Genomic DNA, 15970 nt, shown 5'->3' with positions numbered 1-15970 from the left:
TTGGTGGGATGAAATATGCTAATTTTTTGGGACAGGCATTTTGGGTTTTCATGAGCTGTATGCCATAATCATCAGTATTAAAACAATTAAAGACCTGAAATATTTCAGTTGGTGTGCAATGAATCTGAAATATATGAAAGTTTCATTTTTATCATTACATTATGGAAAATAATGACCTTTATCACAATATGCTAATTTTTTTAGAAGGACCTGTATATATTATATATATATATATGTTAGTATTTATTTATATATTAAGGATTTAGTAACCCAGGGCAGTACGGTGGCGCAATTGGTAGAGCTGCTGCCTCTCAGCGAGCAGGTCCCTGGTTCAAACCCCGGTCCAGGGGCCTTTCTGGGTGGAGTTTGCATGTTCTCTCCGTGCATGCGTGGGTTTTCTCCAGGTACTCCGGTTTCCTCCCACAGTCCAAAAACATGCATGTTAGACTGACTGGTAACTCTGAATTGTCCCTAGGTGTGAATGAGAGAGTGAACAGTTGTTTGTCTCGTTTGTCTCTATGTGACCCTGTGATGGACTTGCGACCCGTCAAGGGTGTCCCCTGCCCCTCGCACAGTGATTGCTGGACATGGGCACCGGTGACCCCCGTGACCCAAAATGGAATAAGCGGGTAAAGATAATGGATGGATGGATAGTACTGTATATGTAACTACTAAAGTTTACTTAACAACTCTGCAGAACAGCAGCGGCTCGGTTCTGCTCTGACTTGGTTCTGTTTTGGTGGAGCCACCCTGCCAGTTATGGTCGGCTCTCTGGCTCGGGGTAGTGATGGTGGGCTCCAAATGGAGCGCTGTACCTTCGGCGGCACGCATCCCGCTCGAAGTCCTCGTGGGTCAGCTACCAGCTCTCAAGATTCATGGGTCTGGAGGTCCGGTTCTGCTCCGGTTCCTGGTGGGTTCCCTGTGGCTCTCTGCATCCACTGGGTGCCGAAGTCACTAATAAGAGTAGAACTTTTTCCGATCAGATCCAAACTTTCCTTCTAGTATTTCAACAGAAGGAAACAGGCTTTAGGGAGTGGTCCTGTTGGCTTCTGGGAAATGTAGTTGTTATGCTACAGTATATGTAGGCTTATTGAGAGAAAACTACATATAGCGGCGCCTGTCCCAAGTATTTTTTTTTGTTAACTTTTTACTGTACAGTATTCAGTACTGTCCCAATCATGTAAGTAATATTAACGTTGATAATCACGTGTCGTATACAATTTATTATTTTTATTTTTGTGTTCAATCGTACTTTGAAAAACCACGATAGAGTGAGTCTGCAAAAGTCGAACCGTAAAGTAGCGAGGACCTACTGCACTTCAGATTTTTGTGGGGGTTTCTGTGAATTAGTTTTCAGTTTCCTGCAGCAGATAGCATTTGGATTGACTTCAGTTTTAAGAATAAAGGAGAAAAAAAGTCACTTCACTCAGTTGATATTTCATTAAATATACCACTAAACTACTGCTGCAGTATGAAGTGCAGAGGAATACATTGGTGTTGACTTGTATCAATAATTAGAGTTTGCCAGTGTTTACTGAACACAACAATCAGTAAATCCTATTTTTCCAGTGTCTGAGTGTGACGTTATTCCTGTATCTAAGTTCTGACTTCTGAGGTAAATGGAGCGTAGCATTACAATCAAAAGAAGGCATGTGAACTGCTTTTTCACGTACCAGGGCTTATGCTAAGCTAAGCTACAGACTAAATACTTTATCTTTATCACAACGAAAGGCGATCGGTCATGTGATTGCCTCTGCGTATTTGTGTGTTCATTTGTCTGTCTGTTACAAAATGAGTCAGTGAACTGGTTTTAACAAAACACCCAACGTACGTCTACAACTGATTAACTTTTAGAGCCACTCCAATTCAAGATACTGGCCATGGCTGATCAACCTTATCCACTTTTTTTTTTTGTTTGTTTTGTTTAAAAATAACATCAAATATCAAGCTTTTCCTTGTAGTGATAATTAGGAAGTTCCTTTCATATTTTTTAGTTAATTTTTGACCACATTGTTTATTTTCCCTCCTGTTTTCTATTATAATCTTCTCTTATACTCATCAGTGGTTAACCTTTGAAGCACCCCCTCCTCCACAGAGCTGTAAAGCTCCTCGGCTCCACAGGTTACTCACTGTTACAGACGGTATGTAGCTGAGTGTGCAAGGTCAAGGCAGCGAGACTACGTCTTTCTCCACAGTAACGGCTTATTCAGCACACTTGGTTAGAGCTCTGTTGTGCCAGGACTGTTTAGTCTGTGTTTGTAGACAGACTCATACTAATCACTGCCTTTTGGGATCTCATAATAAGCACATGGACAAAAAATAGCAGAAACACCTGCATTTATGACTCAGACTCAGTTTTTAAACTGTCATCAATGCTACTGACCTCTTTATAATTCACATAAAGCACAAAAGATGCATTGTTTCCCTCCAACACAACTCGTGTGACCTTTTTTAATGAGCCGCCATGTTAAATTGTTGTCCTGGAAAATGTTGTGTTCTTACGTGTACTCAACAGTGCATTTGTTGTGCTCTGTTGCTGTTACTTTTTGTCACTAGAAGGCGCTGCCGTGACAGCATAGGGCAGAAGAGATTGTTTAGTAGGAACGCAGAAGAAGAGTGAGGCCGAACCGTATTCTGTCGTATCATCTTTAGTAGTTACTGTAATAAAGTTTGTTTCACCATCGTTTCCTAATACATTATAACCTCCACAGCAGAAGCTGTACTGAATGTATTAGTGTGAGCATGCACCATTTATAACAGCATATGTATACATTTATTTGATTGTGACCTTAACCCTAGCAGACATGTCTGCTGTGCACCCCATCATGGCTACATTCACACTGAGAATCAAAATCAGAATCACCATTATTGGCCAAGTTTGTGTGCTCAAACAAGAAATCTGACTTTGGTTTCAAGCACTCACAGCGTACAGACATCAAGTATAATATATATGAACATAGAGGAAATAGAGTAAAGGGTAAACAAACAGTACATGTAACTTCCTTCATTATATTTAAGAGAGGGAAAAAGGCAGGTCGTGGTTGTGCAAACAGGTTGATGTTGTTTCACAGCAGAGTAGCTGACTACTCAAAGATTCAAGGTTCTTTATTTGTCATACACACCACATGTGGTATATGTGGTAGGATGAAATTGTGTACACAGGGTCCCAGTTACATCCAACAAAAGTATTGAAATTAGGGATGCATGATATTGGATTTTTGGCTGATATCTGATATGCCGATATGTTAAAACTTATTTGGCTGATAACCGATACCAATATTTTTAATATTCTTTCCTTTGTCAGAACATAGCCCTCTTATTTAGGCGTATTTGCTACAAAACATGTGTAACAGCTGTAAGAGCTGGTGACATATATTCAGTAACAGCCATAGCACTTTAACTTACATTAAATTAAAAGTGTTAAATGTTATTTGTTAGCATTAGTCACCTGTGGTGCTGTCTCACTTGTGGAGGCTTGTTCTAGTTGCAGTGTGGATCCTCTGCACTCTTGTGCATGAAGGACAGACTTTTTAAGTTCAAAGTTTTTGTCTATCCAATGTGCCGTAAGACTAATCATGCTAACGGGGCTAACATGACGTCCAGTTGTCTGTGGTAAAACTCACCAAAGCGCTATCAGCTATTAGCTTCTCAATGACGTCGGAAATGACGGCTTGCAACTCGGGTAAGGTTATGTTGAAAAAATATCTCCGACTAGGTAGTCCAAAAATCTTTGGAATCCGATATCCTCACCAACGAAAGAAAGCCTTCCACACCACTGACATTGTGAATTTTCCTCTTCACTGTGAGATCAGGTAGGTGTGCGTGATGTCATCACATTGTGCTGCTGCTGCAGGCATCCTTGTCACTGGATTGTCATTTTATATCAGTGACTTATTTTGATGTAATGGCCGATGTCCGATATTGAACTTTAACGCTAATATCGGCCAATACGATACCATGCTGATAATATTGTGCATCCTTAATTAAAATGTAAAAGAAAAACAGTAATACGATCTAAGATATGAACTAAGAAAAATATCAACTAAAAATACACTAAGCACTAGTAGCATAAAAACAATACGCCGAACAGCAGCACAAACGTGAGTCTGTGTGAGCAGATAAGTACGAGTTAACGCATCAACATGAAACCGATCAGCAGCAACATGAAACCGATCAGCAGCAACATGATGTGATTTTTCACAGTGATTATCCTGGTTAGATATTCATGAGTCTAACAGCCTCAGGGTAGAAGCTGTTCCTCAGTCTAGTGGTTCTACACTTAATGCTCCTTAACCTCCTTCCTGAGGGGAGCGGTGCAAAAAGTGTGTGTGCTGGGTGAGTGGGGTCCTTCATGATGCAGGTGTCCCTCTTCCTGCATCTGGAGGTGTAAATGTATGTGATGGTGGGGAGACTGACTCCAACAGACTCAGGCTGTAAAGTGTTTATTGAGTTCATCAGAGAGACCACCTGGTAGAAGAAAGTGTCTGTGGCAGCTGGTTTTTGCAAATAGTGCTCTGTAACGCTGACATGAAGGTAAAAGTCTAAACAGATACTTTTGTATCCAGGATGTGTGGGGTCTGCAGAGATGTTACCAGCCCTTTTCCTGACCCTGGACCTGTACAAGTCCTGGATTGAGGAAGTGTCAGCTCCGATGATCCTCTCTGCAGACCCGATTGTTTGATACATTCTGGACTTGTCCTGTTCTGTTGATGAGCCAAACAAACCACACAGTGATGGATGTGCACCAAACAGACTGAATAACGGCGGTGTAGAATGTGATCAGCAGCTCCTGTGGTTGTTCTTCTTGAGTTGCCACTGGTAGTACAGTCTCTGTTGGGTCTCTTCCAGTGTCATGTGTGAGGACCACCTCAGGCCCAGAGAAAGTGTAGTTCCTAGGAACCATAAGTGAGACAGTGTTGTTGAGGATGCAGTGTGTTGAGGAAGGCAGTGTGAGAGTGGGGGCTTCTCTGGAAGTCTACTGTCATCTCCACAGTCTTGAGTGGGTTAAGCTCCAGTTGTTCTGACCACCCCAGTGGACCAGCCAATCCACCTCCTGTCTGTATGCAGATTTGACATTGTCCTGTATTGGACCAATAACAGTGGTGTCATCTGCAAACTTCAAGAGTTTCACAGACTGGTCCGCTGAGGTGCAGTTGTTTGTGTATAGAGAAAAGAGGAGTGGGGAGAGAACGCACCCCTGGGGGGTGCCGGTGCTGATGGATCTTGTGCAGGAGAATATGCTCCACAATCCCACCTGCTGCTGCCGGTCGGTCAGGAAACAGGTGATCTGCTAACAGATAGAGACTGGCACTGTGAGCTGGGTGAGCTTCTGATGGAGGAGGACTGGGTGATGGTGTGGAAGGCTGAGCTGAAGTCCACAAACAGGATCCTGGCATATGTCCCTGGGTGGTTGAGGTGGTGCAGGATGAAGTGTAATCCCAGATTGAGTGCATCATCTGCCGACCAGTTTGCTTGGTAGGCAAACTGCAGGGAGTCCAGCAGGGGACCTGTGATGTCCTTCAGATGCTTCAACACCAGTCACTCAAAGGATTTCATGACCACAGATGTCATGTCAACAGGTCTGTAGCCATTTAATCCTGTTATGGTGTGTTTCTTGGGGACTGGGATGAGGGTGGAACACTTGAAGCAGGAGGGAACCTCACACAGCTGTAGAGACTTATTGAAAATCTGAGTGAAAATGGGAGTTTTAATGCTTAATTCAGATTTTTTGTATGGTTGGCCAGATTATATTTTAGACTCAGTGTGAATTCTCTATGGCCTTGATGTGACCCACATGCACAGAAGAAGACGTGACATCACACACAGCATGTCTTTACTGAAGTAAATGTTTTATGTAAGGATTGCAAACTGAGCACCTACTCAGTCACCAAAACGGATGTCTTCATGCACAAAAAAATGCAATTTCTTTAAAATCTATAAATCACTATTTCAAATAGTTTTTGAGACATGTTTTTTTTTTTTTTTTACAAATATTTAATAGTTTTGTTTGATCCTTTATGGGCTTCTTGGCTTGTATGACTTCTCAGCAAGACATTAGTGACATAATCCAGATCGTGTTTCATTTTGTGGGAAGAATTTTATAAATTTTTTCAGCTTTATCTTTCTGTCAGACATCTATTGCCCCTTTTCCATTAGTACCGGTACTAATGGAAAAGCGGCATAAGTTTCATGAGGAACTAAAACATTTACCATTGGTTCCAGAGAAAAAGCAACCAATTTAGTTACCAGAATAACAAAAGGTTAATTTTAGGTATTACTTGTTTTTTTTAGCAGCAAAGCCTGTCTATCTTTGTAAAGCTTTTTGCTTTGTGTTGGCTCACAGACAGGGTGATTCAGTAAAACTTCTTTTAATCACTCGAATAGTGCATGACCTTTAATCATCCCCTCTTCTACCAGATTTACTCATTTGCTTGACCTTTTGGCTGCTTCCTGCTTCCTCTGTCAGCCTTCACCTGTGCTCTTCCTCTCTCTGCAGGCAGGACAGGTGAGCAGGATGATCTTCTGCCTGAGTTTGAGCTGCAGATTATGCCAGGTACGGCCAATCAGCTGCATCTTCTTCTCACTGCCCTGCGTTTTCCTGCTTATCTGAAGCCTCCTGATCTGTTTCATTCTCACTGACCAATCAAAACTCTCTTAACTTTGAAATAAACTTTCACTAACACATCTTACTGTCCTCATGATTTAATAAATATGCGGGTTCAATAAACCTATAGTAGCTTTAAAATGGCTTACTATGAACTGCATGTATTTTTAATGAACCAATATGATTTGGAATACAAAAAGCACATTCTTGTCATTGTAGAGCTAATTCTAACCTTGTAAAATGATACAGGCCTTTAGCATTAGCACCTGTGGATAGTGCTAGCTTTAGCTCGGTTAGCATTTTTATTCTTATTTCTGTCCGTACAATGATGTAAAACACACCAAAGCAATTAAAACATTAGGACAAAGTCCAACAAACTCCCGATTGGTTTATTTAGAGACATATCTCTGGCAGTTTAATACTTAACTTATCTATACATTAGCCGCAAGCTAATTGAGCTCAACTGAGTTATTCACTCAACGGGATTTCCACAGATATTACCCAACAAGCGGTCACCTCAGTCTCTCACTGGGATTTCTCTATGAGTGGTCACTTCTGTCACTCATAGACAGGTTGTAAGGTCCACCATTTGGTTGGTCAGTGCACGTGTAAAAGCATGCCTCAGGGAAATATGACCAAACCACGTTGGTTAAATTCAACTCAGTAGAAACTGAGTGCCCTCTGCTGGACCTTCCCGGTATCACAACCTAAATTACAGATATGGGTTTAGTAGCCCAATGTTTCATGTGGATTACATGTGGTAGCTTAGATATTTTTTGTTTGTGCGGGTTTGGCTTTATTATGACGGAGTATTAGGGCCACACTAAGAAAACAAAAAAATTACATTACAAGAAAAAAGTCATGAAATTATGAGAATAAAGTCGTACGAGAATGACCGGTAAGTCCAAATATTATGAGAATAAAGTTGTAGTATTACCAGAATAAATTCATAATGTTACCAGAATACATTTAAAATATTACCAAAATAAAGTTGTAATATTATCAGAATAAAGTCGTAATATTACCAGAATAAAGTCATAAAATTATAAGAATAAAGTCGTAGTATTATAAGAATAAAGTCGTAATATTATCAGAATAAAGACATATTATCTGAATAAAGTCATAATATTACCAGAATAAAGTCGTAATATTACCAGAATAAAGTTGTAATATTACCAGCCATAAAATTATCAGAATAAAGTTGTAATCTTATACCTGCGATAAAATGATGAATGTTGAGCATCTTGTTAAGTTATACTTTGGTACTGGTTTTACAAATGAGATAGTTAATCTGTGAGCACATCAGCATCAGATTATTATCAGTATCAGGACTTTGAAACAATTGTGCAAACGACTATGTCTGTTTCAAAGAAAGAACCACACGGCTTTGGAAGATATTGCTTCTTTTGTGGAAGAGGAGCTTTGTGGCAGTCGTCGACTATAAGGCTATAGATGGTTAGCTATAGTAGTGGTTGTTAGCTTAGTAGTTTTTCTAATTGAAAACACCTTTATTCTGGTAATGTTACGAGTTTACAGTATTCGCCTAATATTATGATTTTATTCTCATATTATTTTGACTTTATTCTTGTAATACAACTTTATTCTCGTAATGTAGTTTTTTTTCTTAGCGTGGCCCTAATACTCCGTCGTACTTCTTAACCTATCCTGACAACGTGAGTTGTTAGTGCTTGGATGTGTTCAAGATGTGATCATCGATAAGAGTCACTCAAAGTTCCCTTAAGTTTCCTTGTTTTATTCCTCTGTTTGGATCCATTAGAAGCATTAGTTTAAATACAGCAACTGATAAACTTGGTGTTATTTTTGCTGATGTTCTTGCTAGTTATGATCAAATAGCTCTCAGTATGGAGCCTGGAACCACACAATGACATTACTACAAAACGATGAAACCATGAAAATTGCAAGGTTGTTGGAAAGACATTAAAGAAACAATAAAATAATAGAACTGTCCTCAAAATCTTAGAACCAAACAAAAAATGTTGATTTGTAAGGTCATATCTAAAACAGGATGGTGAGTGTTGATTAACAACTCTTAGCACGATAATTAAATTTTCACCTTGCGTTAATTTTGTTCTTCTTTTACGTCAGCGTGTACAAAAATTTGTGTTGTACTATATTGATAAAGTTCAGTTGAAAACTTAGGAGGCTCATCTGGGATTTCAAACTGAGGTCATTTTTTGTAATTTATATTTTTTGTCATAGTGTTTCTTGTTTTCAAGTTCTATATATTACCTTCAGAGGTGAGCTTTGTACATTTAATGCTCACCACATGCATTTCTCTGTTTCTGTAAACCAGAATGGGCGTTTGTGGGCTCCGTGGTCCTGGGTGGTGTTCTGTTCCTGTTGCTGTTGGGGGTCTGCTGGTGTCAGTGTTGTCCTCACTCGTGCTGCTGCTACGTCCGCTGCTGCTGCTGTCCTGACACCTGCTGCTGCCCGCGACACCGTGAGTAACATGAACAACGTCTTTTATTTCTGTTTTAATTGTTTCAAACAATCAGTCTGCATGAAGGGATTTATTCTGTGGTTCGTGTAGTTTATGAAGCAGGGAAGATGGCCAAGAGCCGACAGGCTGCTCCAGTTCCTGTGTATCCGTACTACATTCCTGCTGTACCGACTGTGGTCCCTCTTGCTCCTTCATCCCATCTGGACCCAAAGATCTCCTCAATCACCTCAACGGAAAATAACCTGAATGGAGGTGAGTTATAAGTCTTAAACCTTTAACAGCAAAGAGGCCATGACGACAACTTATCACATTAGGAACTTATTAAATAAACATGCACTCTGTCTATTTCTAAGAACCCCCAAGGGAAGTATTTTTGCTCCTAATGTGTTTAAAAAAATCCATCTACACTGACTTGACTAACCTTTCATGTTAACCTTTAGTGTGTCTAAAAACAAAAATGTCTTGTTGTGTCATATATGTTTGTGGATTAACACATTACACGCTCAGCTGTATTTGTGTTTGTTTGTGTGTGTATGGGTGTGTGTCCATGTCTGCAGTGCGGAGTGGTTACCGACTGACCACGAGCCCAGACCAGGACTCAAAGAAAATTCTGTACTACATAGAGAAGGAGCTGGCTCACTTTCCACCCAACAAGATGGCTTCACTTAAATGTAAGCCTGTGCAGAGTAGTCCCGTTTCTGAGATTTGTGTGGCTGTAGGCCTGTCGCGATAAACAATGAATCAGTTAATCGCATGATAAATGAAAATTATCAACCTCATTTTCATTTTTGGTTTTAGCATTTCTTCGTGTCTCTCTCTTTCTCCTGAAGACACTGGATGACAAAAAAGCTAAACTCAGATGTTCTTCACTGACCCATCCCTTTCTGTTTTCTCTTTAAAATCCATTTTAACCGCCGGAAATCGCATTTTTGGATTGTTAAAAGCAGCTAAGCTGAGAAGCTAAGCTACGAGCTAAGCTAACGGGCCGACCTCGAGAAAAAAAAAACCTCTGTCTTGTCGAAGCTCCAAAATTCACGGTTGAAACCTGTGCCTTCATGTAAAAAGTTGATTTTCTCTGCAAAAAGAAGCTGAGAACTTGTTTACTGATTTTTTAAAATTAAACGCTTTGTGTGAAAAATGCTGTGCTAAAGAGCTCAAACCACACCGAATGTTCGCCATTTTGAGAACCGAAGAGAGACAGCCCATGTCACGTCAAGGGGCCTCCCTCCCATTTTTCTTAAAGAGACACGCTGCTCATTCTCTCACTATCCATCCTTCGGTTCAAATAGTCCTATACTGCCATCCGGTGGGCAAAAAAGGTACTACACGCAAAAACAAATTAACCAACATTTCTTCTTAAAATTGACAATAATTACTAGTTATTGTCAAATTTCAAACAATATTATCATTTATCGCAATAATTTCTGAGAAAATTGCGCAGCAAAATTTGTTATTGTGACTGGTGTGTGTTTGTGTGTCTTTAATTAATATATAATTGGTTAACTTGTGCCATCTAGTCCTAACGTTTATCTCATATAACCTTAGAAACTGTCATGTGATATTTACTGTTCCCTCAAGAAAGACGTTAGTGTGGCTTTATTACTATTTAATGTGCAACCTCAGCTTAAATTGTAAAATATTGGTACATCCATCCATCAAAGTTATACATTAATTTTAATCCATTAGAAAATAAATGTTATGTTTATGTTTGTAGCAAAGTCAACAAATAAATATGGTGCCCTTGAGCAATAACATAAAGAAAATAGGTATTTTCTGTCATTTACTGAAGACACAAGTCAGTAAAGATAATTTTCCTACTTGGAAAAACTACCATATTTTTCGGACTGTAAAACACACTGGATTATAAGGCACATTAAGTGAAACAAAACAGTCAGATAAGTCAAACTTGATTCAACTCATTCACAATAACCACATAAAATCAGTTTGCGGTCAGTAAGCACATCCAGAAATAATACATAAGGAGCACCTGATTATAAAGCTCACTGTTGATTTTTGAGAAAATTTAAGGATTTTAAATGCGACTTACAGTCCGAAAAATACGGTATAACTTTAGCCATGAATAATATTGATATATTCTTGCGCTTTGACGTGATGATCATACAACTTTATATTTATTACATTATGTAGTAGATTTGCCAATATGCTCACGGTTTCATGATGCAAACATGAAGATTACTCTGCTTCAGTAAAAAATAAATTCTGGTCTCATATGAAAAACTACATCGGGTTGTCATTTCTCACTTTGTATGTCAAATATCTTATAGAGCCATTTATTTAAAAAATGGTTGAAAGTAATTTTCTTAAGCAGTGATGGCTGGACATGGGCACCAGTGACCCCCCACGACATGGAAAGGAAGAAGCAGATAAAGATAATGGGTTGATAGATGGAATGGATGGACGGATAGAAACTTGAACAAGAGAAAACTGTGTATATTGGAGCAGAGTTTTTGATACATTCCGGCAACAAGTGGCTAAAAATAACCAAAGAATCTAACTTTTATAACCTAAACTTGTTTAAATCTACTTACTGCTAATGTTTTCTATTGTCACAATAAGAACAGAAACATATCAACCCTTACCTGTAAGTTTGGTAATGAAGTAGTTTGTGAAGCTCAAGCATTTTTTGCAGTCTGTAACCAAGATGTTTCACAATGAACGCTTCCAAATCTTCTCAGATTACTCCCAGCATTCCTCTCATTCCTCTTTGGTTAAATGCTGCAGAGCTTGACTCTGCAGCTGCTGGCCAGTATTTCCCACTTCTTTTTATGTTATAAATCATAAACAGTCCTAATGTTTGTCTCCACAGCCATCAGTTTGTCAGAGCTGAGCTCACTTCACGATGGAGGGAACACGGATTTTAGAAACAACTACCAAGCGGTGCAGATGAAGGCACTTCCACCCATCGCAGACCAGGATGCCACCCTTAGAGCCCCTCCACCCACGCAGAGTCGAAGGGCCAGGCATAACAAAGGCAATCACTCTGATGATGAACTGGAACGCAGGTCACTTGGTTTGCTGAATTTGGTAATCAGGTCGTTGTTCTCGGGGTTTAAATGTTTGACGTAATGGACTGATGTCGTTGTGCGTCAGGTGGAACCCTCGTTCAGAGCACCTGCAGAGGAAGACGCTGAGCAGGCGAGGGCGCACCGGCTCCCTGGATGAGCTGGAGGAGTTCGCCCTGTCTTACAGCTCTCGTGGTCGTCGACCTGAGCCTCCGGACCGGTTCTATGAGCGGGACTACAGCCCTCCCAGGCGCTTCCAACGGGATGAAGAGGACGACTGGGACCGCCGCAGCCTCTCACCTCAGCAGAAGAGGAGGGACACGTGGGACAGTGACCGTCCTTCTCGAAAGGCCCTGAGCAAAAGTTACGATGATGGCTTCCTCACAGGCGTGCTGGAGAGGAAGATGAGAGGGCGGGGAGTGGACAGGGGGGCTGGGAGACAAGATGAGGACAGTGACACTCCTTCTAAGGGCAGCTCCAGAGGAAAGGGCAGTGATAGTTACTACAGCCGGTCGCCATGCAACCGTCCAGACGAGGAGGACTCTTTGCCTCCGTACTCTGAGCGGGAGGCAGAGCGACACCGCAGGACTGAGCTGGCCACAAGCCGGCACCACACCGCAGATCCTCCCAGATCAGAGAGAGGCAGAACCATAGACCTGGCTATGAGGCCCTTCTCTTACACCCGTCCCCATCAGGGAGTGTCCCAGACGCTACAGGGGAGCAGAGAGGAGCGGGACAGAAACAGAAACCTGGTGAGTTATTTGTAGCACGGACAACGACTTCCTTCCTTTTTGGCTCTGCAGGAAAAGTCTGATGACGTCCAGTATTTTTTCTTATTGTCAACAAAAAAACTGCCGTATGGACCCACAAATAACAAGTGCTGTTTGTTGTTAAACTTTGCTATGTGTATATAAAAATAGATAAAAGTGAAGAAATTTTAAAAGGTGTCAAAAGACATTGTAGAGCAAACAAAATGTGACACAAGGTCTCCACAAAGATGCAAAAAGACCAGACTGACATCCAAAACAACAATGAATGGTCGCCAAGACCATTCATTGTTGTAAAATGACCAATGTTCAGTGCAAAGCAACTATAAAGAAACAAAATCCAACCAAAATGTAACATGTCCAGTAATGCAAAAAAGAACTGAGTCAGTATTAATTCAGACTGTACAAATTATGAGACATGTTTTCACTCTTTGTAGACATTCCTACTCTGACACTGTTATCAGGGGTGGTGGTGGTGGTGATGGTGAGGGGCTGGGGGTCAAATCCCTGTTCACTGTATTAAAGCTACCGCTCTTAAAAATGCTAATGCAAACAAAGCCAGTGATGTATTTAGGACTAAAACTAGCACGTCATGAAAATGGCACAAAAGATCTCTCCATCTTCAGCAATAAATGAAAGAACTGGTGCAAATTTACTAAAATAGATCATCTGTGAGCCAAAGAGTCACAAATTTCCCACGTTTAGTGTCAAATATGAGATGATAATAGTAAAAAGAGGATTTATACACTTAAATTCATACGGTGGACATGAACAGAGCTCCAGAAAAAATCAAAGTCAGGTTTTTCAGAGTGGTTCCCAGCCATGTTTTAACATCGAATAGAAAACAACTTTACAGACTGGTGGATGAAAAGAGGTTTTCCAGCGATATTTGTTATTTACTCATTTTCCCCGGGGTTAGCTTTTAGGTTTGTTAGTTTGTGAATTGAGTCGAGTGCAGAAAGGAGGCTTAAACAGAAATGGACATTTAGGCCAGTTGGTAACTCTCAATTGTCCCTAGATGTGAGTGAGAGAGGGAATGGTTGTTTGTCTTGTTTGTCTCTATGTGTCCCTGTGATGGACTGGAGACCTGTCCAAGGTGTACCCCGCCTCTCACACAGTGAAGGCTGGATATGGGCACCAGTGACCCCCACAAACCGAAAAGGAAGCAGCGGGTAAAGATGATGGATGGTCATTTTCAAACTTACCGTATTTTCCACCGTACACGTCACATCGTCCTATAAGTCGTATCAGTCTAAATATGTGTAATTAAGTGGAAAAATCCATAAATACGTCACATCTATTATGCGTCACCGCTGACAACCCGGAAATGTGGGCCGGTGTTGTGCCAAAAATCGATTGGCTGCCAAATGGTGACCGCGGGAGTGTGCACGGGAGGACTTTAACAAGAATTTAACAAGATTAACACTTAAAAACAATTATTTGTTTGCTCGAAATTATAGTAAATATGTGTCTCAGTTGAACTTTTACTTAATAAATGCACTTCAATGGTCAAATCAGCTGCATTTTCAAAAGCCGATACGTGAAAGCAGGAACGCGCAGAGGGCGACTCGCTGTGCATTTCTTTGAAATTGACCAAGATAACCACCTAAAAACAATTATTTGTTTGCTCGACTTTATAGTAAAGGTGTGTCTCAGTTGAACTTTTACTTAATAAATGCACTTCAATGGTAAAATTAGCTACATTTCGCTGGGGTGGCGCAGAGAAATGAAGCTGATTTGAAGGTTGCTCCAAGCGAGCTGGACGAAGGTGGCAGACTGTGGCAAGCCGATTGTATCATTAGCCACTTTTACCCATTACATGACACAACGGCATGCCATACCACTCAAGTGCCATCTAGTGGCTGAAAATGTTAGTGTTCAATATTTTCAGTCATATTGAATGAAAACGGTCATATCTCAGCCAAAAATTGGTTTATAAATATGGAAAAAAATCCATAAATACGTCGCTTCAGCGTATAAGTCGCAGGTCATGTAAATTATGCACAAAACTGTGACATAAGCTGAAAAATACAGTAAGTACTCTGCAGACCAGTGCATTTTAAATGTTATTTTTGCATGTTTTTATACTAAACGATTTGTGGACCTGTATCGGTGCTTGCACTAGTGGTTGCAGACTTCTGAATTAGAAGTTAAAAAAAGTTCAACTGTAAAATCATGGTTGCTGATTGTTTCGCTGCACTGAAGTGCACAAAATAAGTAGTGCAGGATTAAAAAAAAAAATCAAGTTGGAGAATCTTTGTTATCCCCAAGGGGCAGTTAGTTTCACAGTCAGTGGGCACACACAAAACATTCACACTAGACAAGACATTGAGACTTTAAAATAACAGAAATTATCACTGTTCATTGAGAAGCCCGATCACCACAGGGATGAATGAGTTTTTCAGTCTGTAGTACATCTGAGCTGCAGATACCTGCGTCCAGATGGAAGCAACATGAACTCACCATGGAGTGGATGATCAGGATCTGCCAGAATCAACCTGGCCTTGTTCACTGACCCCACCTTGTGTAGGTCAGTGAGATTCAGATGAAGAGCTGAGTTTCATGAATGAATGAATTAGTTAATTTCTGGAGCAACATATGTCTGTTTCATGAGTGCTGGAATTGTACTCACATTACAATAGTTGATAATAGGAAAAATACAATTTTTGTTGTCTTACATTATTGTAACTTCTTTTCTTGTGGCCACACATGATGGTCTTAACACTGAACTGTAATTGATTTTTTTTTACATGATTTTTAAGAAATGTAACCTATTTTTAATGTATAATGACCTCCTTTGCAACTTCCAGTGTTATAAAAGTTTACAGCTTACTAAAAACCTTTTTCATCTTGACTCAATGTTTCAGTCACCATCACGGCTGCTGCATGATTTAAACTCCAGTTCAGTCTTTGTACCTTCAGCCTGAGCACGAGCGTCTCTAACCTGTGGCCTCTCGGTGTGTTTCTCTAACAGAGCACCGCACTGAGCAGGGATTCTCTCATAGTGTGACGAGGCGTTCGAGCCTCGACCTGCACGGCTGCAGCTACGCACGAGAAGCTAACAGACCCACCATCAGTTGCATGAAGCCCGGCTCACTTCCCTCAAATAACCTCA

At 40.5% G+C, this 15970-nt stretch overlaps 1 protein-coding gene across 1 annotated transcript in view; it reads left to right on the top strand.

Moving 5' to 3' along the window:
* Positions 1-15970, top strand: part of ildr2 (immunoglobulin-like domain containing receptor 2) — a 22915-nt gene extending 6945 nt beyond the window's left edge. The window contains exons 4-10 of the mRNA XM_037686529.1: positions 6497-6553; positions 8919-9065; positions 9156-9317; positions 9623-9736; positions 11893-12088; positions 12177-12840; positions 15830-15970. Of these exons, the coding sequence (XP_037542457.1) occupies positions 6497-6553; positions 8919-9065; positions 9156-9317; positions 9623-9736; positions 11893-12088; positions 12177-12840; positions 15830-15865 (1376 nt within the window). The 3' untranslated portion in view covers positions 15866-15970. The remainder of the gene's footprint in view (positions 1-6496; positions 6554-8918; positions 9066-9155; positions 9318-9622; positions 9737-11892; positions 12089-12176; positions 12841-15829) is intronic.

The sequence above is a fragment of the Nematolebias whitei genome, chromosome 13 (assembly GCF_014905685.2).
Source record: "Nematolebias whitei isolate Nwh7 chromosome 13, NemWhi1, whole genome shotgun sequence".
NCBI classification, from domain to species: domain Eukaryota; kingdom Metazoa; phylum Chordata; class Actinopteri; order Cyprinodontiformes; family Rivulidae; genus Nematolebias; species Nematolebias whitei.
The sequence above is the reverse complement of the archived record's forward strand: the minus strand, read 5'-3'. Positions and strand labels throughout refer to the sequence as shown.